We start from the raw sequence: 18,534 nt of genomic DNA on the forward strand, positions 1-18,534 counted from the left end.
TCCACACTGCATCGCCCATCACGAGTCTATCTTCTGGGACCCGTGCGTTTTAGGAGGGCGGGGCAGACTCTCACCCTGAGCTGGGCGGGCGTTGGCGGTCAGCGTGACGGCAGATCTGTCCCAGGCAGGACACCTGGCTTCCCCGGCGCGGCCTGGCCGGGCGACAGCGCTGTGCATGCCCCACGCAGCCGCCGGGGCCTGGGGCAGCCACCCCCTGGAGCCCTTCCTTTGTGCCCCTCAGTCTCTCTAGGACGGGGGACAGGGGGAATGGGGGCAGGACGTAGGCAGCTTCTGGGCGGAGATGAGAGCGAGCATCTGGCGGATGGTTCTAGAAGACAGGCTCAGCCCCATAGGGGAGGAAGTGCTCCGGGACATGTGGAATGTTGGCCCCGACAGCAGTCCGCGGGTTATAAGCCAGAGGGCCTGACAGTGACCTGGTCTGCAGCCCAGGGCGGCCAGGCACACAGAGGTGGGCTCCCAGGAGGTCTGGAGGGGACCCAGTGCCCCTGACTGACCTCATCTACCCAAAGTGACCTTCTTGAATAGGGCCAACCCAGCCTCTCTCAGGGACAGACACTTAAGGGCCCCGTGGATTAAAGGAAGGCTGAGTGCAAGGGGCATCGGAAGCAAGCACGAAGCCCCTGAAAGAGTGTGTCCTTCAGGACCCTCTGGGGACGTGGGAGAACAGAGACACCGCAACTTGTCCCAAGACTGCCCAATGTCGGGGCCACAGCCAGGTCACCAAAAAGTGATGCACAGTCTTCTACCAATGACAAGTGTATTATAGCACACGGAGCGGGCGCCTGCCCCGGAGAGCATGACTGCCTGGTCCCCTGGCCCCTTTCTGATCTGAATCACAAGGAGCTCACTTAAGGCGGGGCGTTGGGGGGAGGGGGGAGAAGTGATCCATCACGGGCTATTTACCCACGTTCAGATAAGCCCTGAGGGTTTACCTGACCCTGGGGTGTGGGGAGGGGTGTCACAGTGTCCACAGCCGGGTAACAGGGACAACTGGGGTGCCACATCTTAGCAGCCGTCGGCCCCTACCCTGGGCACGTAGTTCCAAGCAGAGATCTGGTGCTTGGCAATTGCTTCTCATGAGAAGCCTGCACCCTCCAGCTGGGAGCCCTGATGCTCGACTCCTATTTCTCTCCAGGTCACTGCCCCCAATTAAGCTTCCGTGTGGGAGCACTTCCTTTCCCATGACCCGGGGTCTCTCTCAGCCATGTCACAGGGGAACTAGCCATCACCTTTTTGCATGTGGAGTCCTGGCAGCCTGTCTACAGCTGGAGATACACCTGCTCAGAAAAGCGAGGGGAGCAGATGAGGCCTCGCGGGCCCACATTCACTGGTGGGTGGGGATGGTTGCTGAGCTGCTTTCACTAGAATGAGACCACAGCCGCCTCCTTAGAAGGGCTTCCTGGAAAACCAAGTGTGCTTCTGCCGCCATACGGTCGTCCTGCCCTGCGCCCTGGCTGGAGGTGGGGGGTAGAGCCATACCCATACCCACGTGTGTCCGTCCCCACCACCCCGCACCCGGGACACAGGCTCAGGTCCCACCACCCCGCACCCGGGACACAGGCTCAGGTCCCACCACCCAGGACACAGGCTCAGGTCCCACCACCCCGCACCCGGAACACAGGCTCAGGTCCCACCACCCCGCACCCGGGACACAGGCTCAGGTCCCACCACCCAGGACACAGGCTCAGGTCCCACCACCCGGAACACAGGCTCAGGTCCCACCACCCCGCACCCGGAACACAGGCTCAGGTCCCACCACCCAGGACACAGACACACAGACACACACACACACACACACACACACACACACACACACACACACACACGCCTCTTACCAGGGTACAGCTGCTTGGTGGGTGCACTGAGCTGGGCATCCTTCGTGACTCTGTAAGCGACATCTGGACCTTTGGAAGATCTCCGCGTGGCACAAAAGCCTGTTGTCTTTGTTATTCCATCAGGCAAGTTGTGAAAATCTAGGACCTTCAGGAGATCTGCTGGCTGAGCTGAAATGGCAAAGGGAGGTAGGGGGTTAGCCCCAGGGGGGAAGGAACAGCACACAGCACAGGCCACCTGCTGGGGAGCGCACGGAGGGCTGAAGGGAATGGGAACCAGCTCAGAACCAGCTGTGACACCGGGGGCTCAGGGGCACGGGGTGGCCCACTCTGAGAAGTACACGCGTCCGGGTTCCCAGAACCGCGCTCCTGGCCTAGCTCCTGCCTCGGCCACGCCCCAGGAGCGAACTGTTGCTCGCTGTGCCCCCTGTGGCCTTTCCCCCTGCAAGTTTGCAGGCTTGGCTCCTCCACTCTGTCATCCTCCACTGGCAGGTGCTGGACGGGTCCGGCTCCCAGACACCCTTTCCCACCCCGTCGTGGGAAAGCCGCCCAAACGCAAGCCGCGAGGCTAGTAGGACCCCCCAGCTGATGAGAGCGGCTGCAGAGGCGGGGAGGTCTTCTGGAGCGGGACGCTGGCAGCTTGGGGGTTCTGCCGTGAGGCTCTGGGGTCGGCATGTCCCGTGTGACCAGGATGAGAACCGCAGAGACCGTTGGCGCATTTTATCGCCCATAGTCCCCCGATTAAAATGTGATTTTCCCATCACTGTTTACAGCAAGAGCCAGTTTCCATTTCCCCCAGAAGACATATGCCTACAAGGTAAAACAGTGCAGAACCAAGGACAAGGGAGGAGCAGATCAGTGCATCCCTTCTACAAAGTTCCAGGCCCTCCACTGGGGGCTCCTCAGAGAAGAGCAGCAGGGCCTGAGGGCATTCCCACGGAAGCCAGGGCACTTTCTTCAGCAAGAGCCGGCTTCCCCGCGCCCGTGTCTCCCTCCTTTACGTCAGGAAGAGTGGGCACCTGCAGGCTCTGAGAAGCACACGCCTGGGATCCACACACCTGCCCCAAACAGGCGATTGCATGGGGAAAGCTCCCATTACTACAAACAAGAGGACCCACCGGTCCCAGCAGAGAAGATAAACTCCAACTTGGAGTCAAGAGTGTCAGGCCACGCGAGCAGCAGGTGCCGCCCTGGGGTTTCGGGGATCCCAGTGTCCAGCACCCACCTGCCTGCAGGGTGGGGCTGGGGCTGGGAGTGGGGACTGGCCCCGCCCCCACTACTGGGCACGTGAGCCCCACTGGGCCAATCAGGGCACAGCACCTCCCTGTCCCAGGTGGTTGGTTCCCCAGGTGGACCCCAGATGGCCTGACAAAGCTCCATCCTGGGCCTTTTCTTTGGGAAAGAAGAATCCTCTGTGCTCTGCTGGCCCCACACATGTACTATGAATTGGGAGCTGCAGGCGGCCCTCTCCTGGGAGGGAGAGACAGACTCCTGCCACACTGCTTGAGCCCCTGGATCAAGCCATGCCTGAAGAAGGTGCATCTACATTAGCCAGTAAGTTTGTCCTTATATTTAGGGCAACTCAGGTTAGACTCTACCACCTGCTACTGTAAAATCTGCACCCACTGCTGGGGTGACAGAGAGGCTGACAGCAGGCTCTTCAGCTCACCAGCTCACTGGCCTCCCTCCCCAGAGGGCTGACTACATGTGCCTGAGACTCACTCAAGAGGAAAGTTCCACTTTCTAACAAGGGTGGAGGATCTGGAGGTAAGAAAGGACCCCCCCACCACCAGCATCGGTTTCCCCTTCTCCAGTCCCGGGAATCCTGCAGCCAGCTTCTGCTCCCAGAGCTCAACATAACCATGGGGGGGCACGTGGGGGCCCCGAAGCCTGTGCCCCCTCCCTGCTCATCCAGCAAGGCCCTGACAGAGGCCCCTTGCCCAGGAGGGCAGGCCTGGAACAGGGCCAGGCCATGGCATTCAGGGCCATGGACGATGCTCTGGCAGGTGCAGATGGCACCCTGCGGGCCACCCTCCCCACACCATGACTCACTGGGATGGGGGAGACAGAAGCCTGGGCCAGGCCCTGAGAACACCATGCTACCCAGATCCCAGAGTTCTGCCCCCAGAACTGCCATTTCTACAACTCAGCTGTGCTGCAGAAACCCTTAAGGAAGGGACAGCATGGGGACCCAGGACACTCCTGGTCCAGACTGACCTCCACTCATGGACAGAATCATGGCCTCTTGTGGCCTCTGTGATTTTCCGGCGTGGCTCTCAGCTCCTACCCAAGGCCCGGCCACCACACAGGGTAGTCAGCCCCTCCTCCAAAGCACTCGACACTGGGGACCCCACCTACGGGCCCCCCTGCAGCCCTCGCCAGATGCCCATCCACCTGACATCAGGCACAGGTGCCAGCAGAGGCCAGGCCTGGACTCGGGCCATGGGAAGAGACAGGCCATGCTAGCCGCCAGCTCACCTGCCACAGTGACACAACCCCAAGGTCTGGCTCATCTCTGAGACTCAGTTCCAAGGCAGGCGGTGGCCAGAGAAGGGATCAAAGATCCCGGCTGGGGTTTCTTGGGCTCACATCCCACTAGCTGGTGATGCTCTTCCCAGATGGGCAGCTTGCAAACCTGTTTTCTCGATTGCTGATGGGAGAGAGCTGTTTTCCAGAAGCCTCCAGGACATGTTTATAGGCCTCTGCTAAACAAGTTGAAAAGGCCACCAGACCATTCAGGCCCAACGCCACCCCTCCTGCCGGCCAGGGGCTCCCTGTGCCAGAGCTAAAAAATATTTTTAAGTTTTATAAAAGGTGTGGGAAGGGCCTGGGAAGCATCTGGCAGGACAGGACTTTCATAGACTTCCCTTCCATTGACACAGGAGCCTCCTCTTTGAAAGGCGGTTTCTTGGGAAACCAGGGCCCTCGGTGCCTCTATCAGCATGAGAACGGCTGAAAACCACTCCACAGACACCCCAGCCAGCAGCGGTAAGGCTCGGAGGGCAGGTGGGGTCCTAGCACTGGCGCCATGTGCCCACGAGTCAGTGCGAGGACCCTGGAAAGAAACGCAGGGGTGACAGCAGTGACCCTCAGACACAGAAGCAGGGATCGACCGACTGATCTACCGGTGAGCAGGTGCAGGGGCGAATGGCCCAGAGCAGGACGAAGAGGGGCCGGAGACACATTTTACAACTGGCGGGCACACGGCCGGGGGCAGTGTGTCCACCAACCCCACTAGGATGACCTCTGCCACCCCCAGAAGCGCTTTCCACAATCACTCTGCAAGCCAGCTGCCCGGCGCCCCTCCAGACCCGGAACGGCAGGACTCCATGCCACTGGGGGCCGCCGCCCCCCATTTCACGGCTGTAGGACACGAGGCACCAAAGCAGCCCCATCAGTGACCCCAGGGCCCTCGTGGCCTGACCACCAGTGGGTCACACGGCCACCATGCCAGCGAGCCTCCAGGAGGCGGCACAGGGCCCCACCTTCCACACGAGGCTGCCGCACGTGTACTGGCCTTGGGCTCAAAGTCCTCTCCTTGTATTTATTTTATTTTATTTTATTTTATTTTATTTTATTTTATTTTATTTTATTTATTTTATTTTATTTTATTATTTTATTTATTTTATTTTATTTATTTTTTTGCTCCTCTCTAAATAAGCTCCACGTATTCTCAAACACTTGCTATGGGCAAAGACTGCGTCTGAAACCCTGGCTCTGTCCCTCAGCGCCGGACGACAGGATGGCTTCCAGTGGCCTCCAGGTCGTGGGTTATTAGAACTGCTCTCCAGACCTGGAACCGTAACGAGCCTTTGGATTCCACCAGGCCACTCGTGACCAGAGCTCCCAGGGGAAGGGACCTTTTCCTTCGTCCCCCGACTCCTGGGGCCCCTAGGCCAGAGCAGTACCCACCGCTACTCTGGCATCAGGGTGTCCTCCCCAGTCCCGTCCTGTCTGCCTGCCAGATCTCCAGGACCCTGGGTCCCTTCTCAGGTAAAGGCTCCCACCAGAGCCCAGGCCCGGGGCGGGATGAGCAGGGGCATCACGGCACCTTCATCTCATCAGGTGACCATCAGCACTGTCCCCCACAGTGATGGGCTCCAACAGCCCTTGGGCTTGAGGATCTCTGGGGACAGGTGCTGGTCTGGGCTGGTCTGTCTCCATCCCGTGGTCACCTGCACAGCCCCTGTCTGCACCCCTGCCTTCCCTGGGGCAGGAAGGCCATGGTCCTCCTGTGACACAGGCTCAGAAGACTCAAGAGCCCAGATTCCAGCCAGGGCTGCTGGGAGGTGTGAGGCTCGAGGCCTGCATCCTCAGCACCCAGCAGGAATGATGCTGCCCCCCACCCTGCAGGGACCCCCAGGCCTCCCCAGCCCCAGAACTCCATGGCTCACCCTCCAAAGGCCACAGCCCAGCATTTCCAGCAGCAAGCCCTCTCGACAGAGACCAGGGCCAAATCCTGCCAGGTGTCTGCAGGGTGCTGGGCGAACCTAATGGGATGAGCCCAGAGGAGGGCGAGGGAGGGGAGGAGGGGGTCCTGCACGCTTCAGAGTCAACATCGTCATCGCCGAAAGAAAACGTGAGAGTTCTCTAAATAACCACTTTCAAAATCCTCAGAACTGTCTGATTTTAGAGCTAGAAGGGACCATAAACCACACGGGGCTAGGGCCCTTTATTCCAAAAGTGAGCAGGTGTGGAGAAGGGGGGTGACCATCCCAGGATCGCACAGCAGGCTGGTGCACAGCGGGGGCCACGAACCAGCCACCCTCAGCCTCTGATCCACGCCGGTCCTGACACACGGCAGGTGACACACGGAGCTAACGACAGGGTCCCTGAAGCACAGCACGTTCACCTCCGGCCATGTGCGGTGACCTCGCTGCTCTTGTAGATGCATCCTTCCATGAGAGCAGGTAACACCCCTGTGTCACGTCCCTCTGCTCTCCTGGGCCGCAGACCTCAGGAGGACCCCGCCATCCTGCCGCTCAGGGGATGCTCCCGGCACCTGCCACTGAGGGCTGCCCCAGTTCTCACTGGCTGCCGCCCCAGGGCCACAGCATTGCACGGACCACTCCATCATGGTCCCTGAGAACAGAGTCCCGGGCTTGTGCAGTGCACAGCATGACCACCCTGCTTAAGCCCCCCGGGACCCTCCCCAACATGGCCTCAGCACCCCTAGGCCCCACTCAGGCACATTTGTGGCTAGAGGGGGCCGGATTCGAGCCTGGCTCTACCCACCCTGCCCTGTGGGCCATGGAGCGTCCCGTACAGGAAGGGACACGAGGGCCTGCCTGGCAGGGAGCTCGCAGCTGGCTGGGGCTTGCTGTCCCCACCCCTCCAGCCGGGACTCCACCAGCCTTCCCTACGACATCCCTGACCACCTGTCGGTCTCTGTCTCCCACGGGGACGAGCCCGGCACGGGTCTCGCGATGCTCGACATCACTGTGCTTGTCAGTTACTTCTGGCCTGTGTCTGTTTCTAAAGCAGAGCTCAGGGCCCACTGGCACGGCCTCCTGGGGGATGTTCTCTGCTGAAGGAGGCAGCTGTGCTGTGCGTGACTGTTTGTGCAGCATCTGTCTCCTGGACTAGACAGACGGCCAGAACAGGTCCACCTGGTGCCGCCTCCCCGGGCCTCCAAAGGCCCTCGGATTAGGGTTTGGCAGACGTGGTTCTGGTCCCAGCCCCCCCAGCCACCAGCCCCATGGCCCTGGGGAAAGTGGGCTCCAACCCGGAGCCTCCCTGCCACCATCTGTGAAAGGGAAGGGACACAGTGAGGAGTGGCCAGCACTGGGATGGGGGGCGGGCGTGGGCCTGGGGCAGCATCAGCCTGAGATGGGACTGCTGAACAATGCCAAGCACCTCCGCACGCGCCCCACCCCCACCCCACAGTGTGCGGGGAGGAGGGGAGGGACGGTGGGAAGCAGGGCGTGCTCCCCAGGAGTGCTCCTTCCGTGAGCCCACACGGGAGCCTGGAGAGGGCGAGAGGGTGGCCCGAGCCTGCTCCTCGCTGCACCTTCATGGCAGCATTTTGAGGGTGAAGGGTCATCACGGCGACGGGAAGGATGAACTAAGAGCTGATCAGAACTGAAAGCCTGAAGGTATTCCAGACGGCGAGGAACAGAGGTGACCTCGAGCCTGTCACAGAGCCCATCGGCAGCTCAGGGCCAATTGCAGGACGCCCCCCAGCCCGGCCTCACTCAGTCTGTGCACACACCAACCCCTGAGTTCTGGCTCATAAGCAGGAGGCCCTCAGCCCACATGCCCACCTGCCCGGCTGCTGGTTAATGCTGGCCACCCTCTCCCGGCCCCATCCTCCCGGGGCCCAGAAGCCTCCCAGGCCACAGCTCAGCCTTGGGAAAAGCCCCAGGGGCCATCAGTTCCTTCACAGGGGCCTGGTTGGCCTTTTCCTCCCAGCAAATGCCTGTGGCATTCCGTTCCACTGCACTTGTCACCCTGGAGGGGCATGTCACACCCCAAAACCCCTAGCAGTTCCACCACTGCGCTGTCATCACGGGTGTCCAGCTGCCCAGCAATGCCTGGGAAATGGGGAATCGGTGAGGGGGTGACAGCTGCCAGGAGGCACAGGCTCTGCAAGCCACAGGAGAGCAGCAGGTGGAGAGGAAGTTTCAGCCTCGCTGAGTGGGCCCCAGCTAATACCCCTTCCCCAAAGGACCTCCCGACAGATGACACACTGGGGCTGCAAGCCAGTGCAGTGAACCTGGTGCGAGGGGGGATAGGGGAGCAGTACGGGCCTGAGCACCCACCATGCGCCTCCATGACCTGGGGAGGGGGTCAGCTGAGTCCCTGAGTGCCCAATGTGCACCTACATACCCTGGGGAGGGGGTCAGCTGAGGCCCCGAGCACCCACTGTGTGCCTACATACCCTGGGGAGGGTGTAGCTGAGGCCCTGAGCACCCACCGTAAGCCTACATACTCTGGGGAGGGGGCAGCTAAGGCCCTGGGTGCCCACTGTGTGCCCACAGGAGCACAGTATTCCTAAGGAGGGCCACAGTGGGGAGGTAATTCTCCTGGTCTGCACCATGAGAAGTGGAACTGGTCTGAAACTCACTCCCTAGGCTGGGACCTTCGTCGTCCACCTCTGGACACATGGCACCTCCACATCACCCCACACTGCGGCTGAATGCTGGCCAGGGGCTCAAACATATGTATGTGCCACCACCTCGGCCGAGGGCACCTACACACAGTCCAGCCTGGTGACCCTCCAGATGAGAAGAGGACCTCAACGCACACACACACGTCACTGGGAGGAAGTCCCACTACCGGCAAGGCCTCCCATGAGGAATGGCTGGTGAGGCGGAGCACATGGGAGTCCTGCAGAAGGAGTGGACAGGAGCGCGACCATCCTATGGGAGCAGAAGAAGCCCCTCGGGCTTGTCCGGGGCAGGAGGTAATCCACCCACTCACCAGGGCAGCACGGGGACGTCCATCAGGGCACAGCCAGGCCTCACGGAACAGGCTTGGCTCCCACCTTGCCAAAGACCAGACTAAGACTCCAGCACCCTTAGGAGTGGAAGCAAATGTCACAACCAAGGGACAGGAGGCATCTTCCTGCCAGCCTAGGAGGAGGGAACAGAGCACGGACGGGGTCCTGCAGCCTGCTGTGAAGATGGCACAGGCTAGTGGCCTGGGCCATGTGCGCACAGGCACTGCCAGCAGAAGCCAGTCTAGGAGTGGAGTCCCCAGGCGTGATGGGGAACCAGAGGATTAATCTTAGTTTCCTTGGAGGTAGTTTATCTCCCTGTTCTGGAGGAGAGGGGTGGGGATGGCACCAAGCGCCAGATTCCACCCGGCTGGGGTTGGCTGTTTGCAGCAGCAGGCTCAGTCCACCTGCTTCTAGGAGGCCTAGAGGGTGGGCTGGCTGCCATCTGGCCAGCTGGGGTCAAACTGGCAGGAGGCCCTCTACATCCACGGCCTCGCCCAGGCCCAGCACCCAGGGAGTACTCAGGGTGCGTGCAGAGAAGGGCAGGCAGGCATGTGCCAGAACTGCACCAGCCCCAGATCAGACACACAAACGGCTTTGTGAAATGGATGAGTAGTACCACTCACTGGGGTGCTACGGGGCCTCATTCATGCAGCAATATTCTCTGGGGTCTACTGGGAATCAAGCACATGTGGAAGGTCTGCATCATTTCTGCACTAACCCTCCCAACATTCCAGAGTCTGGGCAAGGCCTCGGCTACACTGGCCTGAGCATTTCCAGACCACTGGCCCCCCACCCGAGAGGTGCACACACTTCCTGCATGTGTGTGTGTGGGGGGGGGGTGGTTGACTTTAGGACTCAGAACTAAATAAACTGACATACCATGGAACCAGGTACTAGCACACCCCAAAACCCACAGCAGTTCCACCATGCTGAGCCTCAGTTTCCCTGCTATAAAGGGGGTATAATAACAGGACCTGCCTCTCCTGGGAAGCCATGAATGGTAGCCAAACTTAGTAGACCAACAACACGGGATTCTCAGGCTCCTTCCCTCCCTAAAGAGTTATTATGACAAGTCAAAGTGGCATCTGTAAGTGACCCCTTTGCTTAATGAAGCTCAAGGAGAGCAAGAGGCCCCACCATAAACTGTGACACCCCAGCACCACACCACAGCCTGCACACACCATGCCCTCCCGCCCCTGGACTAGCAGGAGATGCCCCAAGGGACCTACCATATCCTGGACTGTGAGTTCCTTGAGAGAAGGGTGTCACCCATAATCACAGTGAGAGGAGAGAGCTTAGCCTAGAGTGGATACATAGTACAGTGAATGGACGAACCAACCAACCAACTAACCAACCAGCCAGCCAACCAACTAACCAAACAGCCAGCAAGCCAACCAACCAACCAACCAGCCAACCAGTCAACCAACCAGTCAACCAGCCAACCAACCAACCCACAAACCAACAAGCCAGCCAACCAACCAACCAACCAGCCAGCCAATCAACCAGTCAACCAGCCAACCAACCAACCAACCAATCACCAACCAACCAGCCAGCCAGCCAACCAACCAACCAACCAATCACAAACCAGCCAGCCAACCAACAGCCAACTAATCAACCAACCAACCAGCCAACCAATCAACCAACCGCCACCCAACCAACCAACCAACAGCCAACCAACCAACCAACCAGACAACCAATCAACCAACCAGCCAGCCAACCAACCAACCAACCAACCAGCCAACCAACTAGTCAACCAGCCAGCCAGCCAGCCAGCCAACCAACCAGCCAACCAACCAACCAACCAATCACCAACCAACCAGTCAACCAGCCAACCAACCAGCCAGCCGGCCAGCCAACCAACCAGCCAGCCAGCCAACCAACCAACCAACTAGTCAAAAGACCAATCACCAACCAACCAGCCAACCAACCAACCAACCAGCCAGCCATTAAACAGAACCAACCAACGTACACGTGAAGGAAATGTGTGTTTTGTGGACTCTAGATAAATCCAGTGAGGGAGGAAACTCTGTGGAGACAATTTCGCAGCATCCCAATTAGGACGCACACACACATTGACCTGCCATTCCCCCCATTAGGGCTGAATTCTTCAGAAACCTTGCAAAGGTGTAAGGACGTCCAAGGCAGAGTCATTTGTAACAGCAAAGAATGAAACCAGGTAAATGCCCACCAGGCGGGAGTTGGTTAAATAAACAGGCTGTGGGGTATGAAATCCTCTGCAGAGGCTGGACAGGAAGGGGCTGGTCTCATTGGCCTGACCTGGGGCAGACAGCCAAGACATGTGAAAAGAGCAAATCACAAAAATATTCACAGAGCACCATCCCTTTCATGTTAAAATAAATAAAAGCTGTCTCTGTAACCTGAAACCATGTCATGTAAATGCACACACAGAAAGGCCCAGAACAATACCCACCAAAGAGTGAGGGGCTTCCATCTGGGCAGGGGCTGAGCCCTGGTAGAGGGTGAAGGGGGATGTCTGCTCATCTCCCTATACACTTCCACTTCTGAAAAGTGCTCTAAGTATATATAGCCACACAAAACCTGCATACTTGTATTAACAACCACAACAAAATACCAAAACACATTTTTTAAGTGTGGCAGTTTTAAAATGGCCACAGATTCTTTAACACAAGTGCCCATTAAGAGGTGGTGTCTATGTCCCTCCCTCGAATCAGGGGGGTTCTGTGACCACATGACCAGTGGGGGCAGAGGAGGTGCTGCGTGCTAGCTTCTGGGTCCCAGCTTGAAGCAGCCTGGAGTAGTCTTTCTGGGAACAAGACTCCATGCTGCCCTCGAGGGGCCCATGTGAAGGGAACCCAGGCCCCCAGCCAGCACCCAGGGCTGCCCCACCAGCCCCAGTGGAGCAGCTCAACCAGACATGGGGGGCAGACACAGGGTCCCCTGTCCACCGGCCCCACTCGCAGGCTCCCGAGCCTACTAGGATTGCTAGAGCAGAGGACTGTTATTAAGACAGTAAGTTCTGGGTGGTTGTAAGGCAGCAAAGGATAATCACAAGAAGCCAGCAACAAATAGGGGCTGAGATTGACGACAGCAATACTCCTGATAGATGCCTATGAAACTCTTGCAGCGAAAGAGGAGGAAAACCAACAAATAAATCATGTTCAATGTCACCAGTCATTAAATAAACCCAAATTAAAGCAAGATTATTTTGTCACCCATCAAACTGGCGAACTTTTTTTTTAAAGTACTAAATTTTGGCAAGGACGCAAATTCTCATTCAGTACAGATGGGAGCCCAAACGGACACCTTCCAGGAGACAGGGTGACACTGTCACATTTGCGTTCACTCCCTCCACCCAGTGGGAATTTACCGCCAACACCAAGTAATGCAAAAATATAAAAATTTAAAGACCCTTGCCACAAAGTCATGTGCAAAACCAGAAACGCTGAAAGAAAGTAAATGTTCCCCACCCGGGGCGGGGAGGGGGTGGTGATCAAACATATTATTGTACATCTGAATACCAGAATATCATACGTTCATTAATTTAATTTATTGTTATATTAATGTTAACTAATGTTACTAACATTTAATTAAGTGATCACTAATATTAGTAATAAAGGGATATTCAGTCATCTGGGGAAACGCTCCCAGGTTTTCTTTTTATTTTTTTTTTAAGATTTTATTTATTTCCTTGAGAGAGAGAGAGCATTAGCAGGGGGAGGGGCAGAGGGAGAGGGAGAAGCAGGCTTCCCGCTGAGCAGGGAGCCCGATGCGGGGCTCGATCCCAGGACCCTGGGACCATGACCTGAGCCGAAGGAAGACGCTTAACCCACTGAGCCACCCAGGTGCCCCATTTTTTTGTTTAAGTTGGGGTTTTGGAGGTATAATTTGCATGTAGTAAAATTCATTCTTTAAAACTCATTCTTTTTAAGTATACAGCCCAGGAGTGTGACTGATGGGTGGTCTTGTGACCACCCACCACTGTCACAATAGAAAACATTTCCATCACCTCAAAAAGCCCCTCGTGTCCCTCTTCCACCCCCGGCCTCTGGCATCTATTTTCTCATCTTTTTTTCTATAATTTTGCCTTTTCTTGAATGCCATGCAAATAGAATCATATCACATATGGTCTTTTGTGTCTGCGTCTTCCATTTAACATAACCCTCTGTACCCGCATAGCTCATGTGCCCACTCTGACTATTGCTGTGAAGGACTCCATTGCACGGGTCAACCACAATTTGCTTCACCGTCTCCGCACTGATAGGCACTTGTGTTGTTCCCAGTTTGGGGTAATAAAGCAGCATGTGAACATTCACACGTGTGTCTCTCCACAGACAAAGGTTTTCATGTCTCTTGGGTAAATGCATAGGAGTGGAATTGCTGTGTCCTCTGGTAAGTATGATTGACTTTATCAAAACCTGCCAAACTGTCCTCCCAAGTGGCTGCACCAGCTTGCATTCCCCCCGATACTGTATGACAGTTTCTGCACATCCTGGCCAATGCTTGTGTGTGTGCCCTGGTACCTGCTTGTGGTTTTCATTTGCATTTCCCTGATGACTGCGGCTGTGAAGCATCTTCCCATATGCAAATGCACCATTCATACATCTTTTTTGATGAAATATCTGTTCAACTCTTCTGCCCAATTTTAAATTGGGTCATTTATCTTTTCACTGTTGAGCTATATAACATTGCTTTATCTCTTCTAGATGTGTTTATCACATATGTGTTTTTGCAAACATTTTACTCCAATCTGTGGCTTACCTTCCCATTTTCTTAACAGTGTCTTTTGAAGAGCAGAAGTGTTTAATTAGATCAAGTCCAATGTGTCAAATATTTTTTTATGGTTCATACTTTTTGTGTACTTTCTGAGAAATCTTTGCCTAACTCAAGATTTTTAAAAAAGGGTCTTCTTTCTTGTTGTATTCTTTATAGTTTTAAATCTTACACTTGCATCTATGATCCATCCTAATTTTTACGTATGATTTGAAGGGTCCAGGTTTTTGTTTTTTTTTTTTTTTTTTTTTTTTTGCAAATGGATGTCTAATTGTTCCAGCACCATCTGTCCATAAAGACTACCCTCTCACCACTGAAATTTCTTAGCACCATTGTCAAAAATCATACAGGAGTGAGACCATTTATACTCTCTTCTGTTTCCTTTCTCTGCATGTCTATCTTTATGTCAACACCAGAATGCTTTGATCATGAGAGTTTTATAGTAAGTCCTACAGTCACATAGCAGGAGTCCTCTAAATTCTTCTTTTTCAAAATTCTTTTTGTTATTTTAGGTCCTTTGCCTTTCCATATACATTTCAGGATCATCTTGTCCATGTCTACTTTTCGAAAATGCCTACTGGGATTTTAATTGGCATTGCACTGAATCTGTAGATCAGTTTTGGGGGGAAATGATACCTTCACAATATTAAATCTTCTTGTCCATGAGCATGGTATACCTCTCCCACTCTTCAGACCTTCTTTAATACCCTAAGCAATGTTTTACAATTTCCAGTGCACAATTATCTTGTCAAATATATCTCTAAGTGTTTCATATTTGGTTGCTCCATACAGTGGCTGCTTAAATTTCTATGTCCAACTGTTCATCTCTACACTCTAGACATACTAAGTGACTTTTTGTATTGACTTTGGCTCCTGTGACACTAAATTTACTTATTACTTCTGGAAGATTCTTTTGTAAAGTCTTTAGAATTTTTAATGTCAACAATCATGTGGTCTGCAAGTAAAGACAGTTTCACTTCTCCCTTCCCAATATACATGCCTCATATTTCCTTTTCTTGCCTTATTGCACTGTCTAGGATCACCACACAATGTTGAATAGGCATGGTGGAAGCAGATGTCCTCGCCTTGTCCCTGACCCCAGTGGGGGAGAGAATTCAGTATATAGATTTTACATCAATGTCTTTTATCAGGTGGAGGGAATTCCCTTTTACTCATTTACTGAGATTTATGCATATTTTAATTTGAAAATTATTACAAAGTGGCCTGCAATCCCAATTTTATAAATGTAGGCATGGAACAAATACTGGAAAATAAATACATCAAAATGTTCAGCTGGTAATTCATTTGGCTGCATGAATAGAAACCATCACCAGGATCATGGTTTAAACAAGGAAGGGATTATGGTTCGTTTTTATTTTCCTCTTTATACTGTTTAGTAGCTTTCCACATTTCTATGATTGGGGTGTGGAATAATTGCTTTTATAACAAGTCAGTGGAATAATAAATGCCAATTAGTGTCCCACAGGAAATGGCATTATGATTAAATAATTGTCCTCTCCCCATGTCCACCTAAAACTAAACCTGCAGGACTGTCACAGATCTTTGCACCATTGCCTTGATGGTGGGCAATTTTTAACTTCATTAAACAAAACTGTGTTTGCACTTCCCAGGGACGTCACTGACATCTCCCAAGTCTGACATTTGGAGTGGGCCACCCCACACCACACATCCTCGCAGGGCCCCCCTTGGTAAGGCCTGAATCCAGTTCACCCCTGCCCTTCCGGACTGAAATGTGGACAAAATGCAAATGTGTCTGCTGGCTCCTGGCTTTCCAGCACTGACACTGGTTGGTATCTGTCTTGAAATTCTCGTTGGAAGAGACAACTTTAGAACAGAAGAAAATTAGCCCTTGGAGATGGTGTCACACCTATTAAATGTCACGAAGCAAACAATGTGAAAAGTGAAGTTAAGATGAATATCTCCTGTTACAAATTAAAGCCAGCGTCTGTCCATTCAAGGCCTGCACACCCGCCTGAATGCTCCTCACAAGGCCCAGATGGAAGAGCTTCCAGAGCACAGCCGCGGAAGGATCCTGGTGCCGTTTTGTTGGTTCTAGGTCTCCGGCGCTGAAATTATGTTATTCAGTTATGTGATCCAAGTAAAAGAATATTGCACTGGGTCACTCTGACCTTTGGAGAAATATGTTACGTTACTTCCCCCAGGACCAGAAGGCATTTTTCAATTACTAGAGCCAAGCAAGTCTTCATAACACTCTAACTATGACTCAAAACGAGCCACATGGACACAAAATGAGCACAGAACTGTGCCAAACTGCTCAACTCCCTGAAGGAGGCACCATGAACTGGTGGCAGAACTCAGAACGGGCCTGCACAGCCATCGCCCCTGCGTCTACACCACCAGCCCCGCTGAACTCCCTGGGCGGGTTGAAGAAGTGGAGTTCCAAACCCTGCCCCCGCCACTGCAGATTCCATGCCCACAGGCTCAGTCAGCAGCCCCAGACACTGGCAAAGTACAAGAGTGGACAGGGCTGTGTGGAACCCACCTTCACTACTGGATGGTTCATCGCACGAATCCAGGCAGGATGCTGCCCAAATGAAAGTGGGCCCTTCCCTTCACCCCTCAGGCTGTCCCTGCCCAGGTTAGCCCACCTTCCCACCCACCCCTGTGGCACCCCAGACACCAGCTCCAGCCCGCGCCCCTCACCGAGGCTCCAGTGCACACTCATTCCATGTGACGGACTGGTGGGGAGGGAACCCTACAGTCAGCGGGACCTGATATCACCATCTCCTCAGCAGGCCACCGCAGGGACTCAGCAAATGCACAGACCGCCAGAGAAAGGAAGGGGAGCACAGGGGACACAATGAGCATCTACTGATTGTCCATTTGGTCCCAGAAGATTCCCTTATGTCTTCTAAGTAGGAGGAAACAGCTCAAGCTCTGGATGCATGTGAGTCGTGAGTATTATTAAAAACCCACCTCTGAGGACAACGCCATGGGGTAGGAAGTACTGCTCTGTTCTCCAGATGAGGAAATCCAAACCCGAAAGACCTAGGGAGCCCAGCCAAGTCCCGGACCTTACATGACAGCGCCCCGCTGCCCCCCAGAAGCACAAAGGGGGGACAGTGACCGGCTCCCGGAGGGCAGGCAGCCCCGCTCTATTACACGGGCCCACCTGGGGTTGGTACCCGGGGATAATGCCGCCCAGGGCACAGTATCTCCAGCAACAAGCATCTGCTACTGGCTGGAATGACATCTGCAGTAAAAGGGCTTTAAAACATTCCTGTGTTCTGATGCCATGAGTCAGCGTCTAGGAATCCACCCCGAGGAAATAATGAGAGGCAGAAAGGATTTACCAGAAAGATGTTCATCCAGGTGTTATTTATAACAGCAAACAACTGGAACCAAGCCAAGTCCAACTCAAGGGGAGCAGAGACATAAACTCCAGTGCAAGCATACAGTGAATGACCGGTGGCCATGGGGATATTTACAGTTCGTAATGACATGGGAAGTGTCTGTGAGCAAGGTGGGGGCAAAGCTGTTTCTACCTGCGCTCAGCCAGGGAAAGGGGAAAGCGTGAGGGCAGTGCTGCTAAATGCTTGTGTCCCCCCAAATTCCTATGGTGGCTCCAGAGAGCACCCTCACCCCTTCCACCGCATGAGGACACAGCAAGAACGCAAAGGCAATGAACCGGAAGGAGCATCCTCCACCAACCATGCTGGCTCTTGCCTTTGGACTTCCCAGCATCCAGAACCATGAGAACTAAACTTCTGTGGGTTATAAGCCACCCATTCTGTGGTATTTTGTTATAGCAGCCTGAACAGACTAAGACAGACTAGAAAAGAAAAAGGCAGTTTTATATTTCCCAAATTTGCTGTGATAACTATGCTTTACTTTTATAGTCAAGAAAAGTTAACAAAGGTATTTGGGGAATTGGTAGAATTTCTGAATCTACAACCAAACTTCCTGAAACACGGACTCTCTACCTCCCTGTTCCCTAGACAGCGTTTCTCTGACATTTTACCGTCAGCCACGTGGCTTTCCCCATCCTTGCCCCACCTCTGCTGAGGGCCCGTTTACCTCCCACCTGCCCAGCTAGACCAGAGCCATGGGCCCCCCTCCTCGGTGAACGCCTGAGACACGGTCAGCACCTCATTATTATCCTGGCCGCACTGTGTGCCGCGGCTGCAGCTGCAAATATCCTGTCTCTCAATTCAAGCCAACACACACAGCCTGAGAATCTAGTTGTGCCTGGTCCTTTGCTAAGTAAGCACTCAGAAGCTGAAGTGAGTCAGCCTTTCTTCCCCCTCAAGGAGCCCCAGTGTGAGTGTGGAAGTCTGCAGGGTCATACCACCCTGACATTAAAGTGGAACATGGTGTGGTGGAGGGGGCAGCCCAAAATCATGACGGAAGAAGGGATGGCGGTGGGGGGTGGATTCATGGTCTGGACCAGTGGGTGGGTAGACGGATTTGTGGTCTGGATGTGTGGGTAGGTGGTGGAGTGTTTGA

The 18,534-nt window shown here is 54.4% G+C and overlaps 1 protein-coding gene across 4 annotated transcripts in view; it reads right to left on the reverse strand.

Moving 5' to 3' along the window:
* The window catches only part of COL5A1 (collagen type V alpha 1 chain), a 156,486-nt gene that overhangs the window by 119,074 nt on the left and 18,878 nt on the right, over positions 1 to 18,534 (reverse strand). For all 4 annotated transcript variants that reach the window (XM_073889902.1, XM_073889901.1, XM_073889900.1 and 1 more), the window contains exon 2: positions 1,857 to 2,024. In XM_073889902.1, coding sequence (XP_073746003.1) covers positions 1,857 to 2,024 — 168 coding nt within the window. The remainder of the gene's footprint in view (positions 1 to 1,856; positions 2,025 to 18,534) is intronic.

This window comes from Callorhinus ursinus, unplaced genomic scaffold (assembly GCF_003265705.2).
Source record: "Callorhinus ursinus isolate GAN/ISIS: 27379988/994484 unplaced genomic scaffold, GSC_fseal_2.0 scaffold122, whole genome shotgun sequence".
NCBI classification, from domain to species: domain Eukaryota; kingdom Metazoa; phylum Chordata; class Mammalia; order Carnivora; family Otariidae; genus Callorhinus; species Callorhinus ursinus.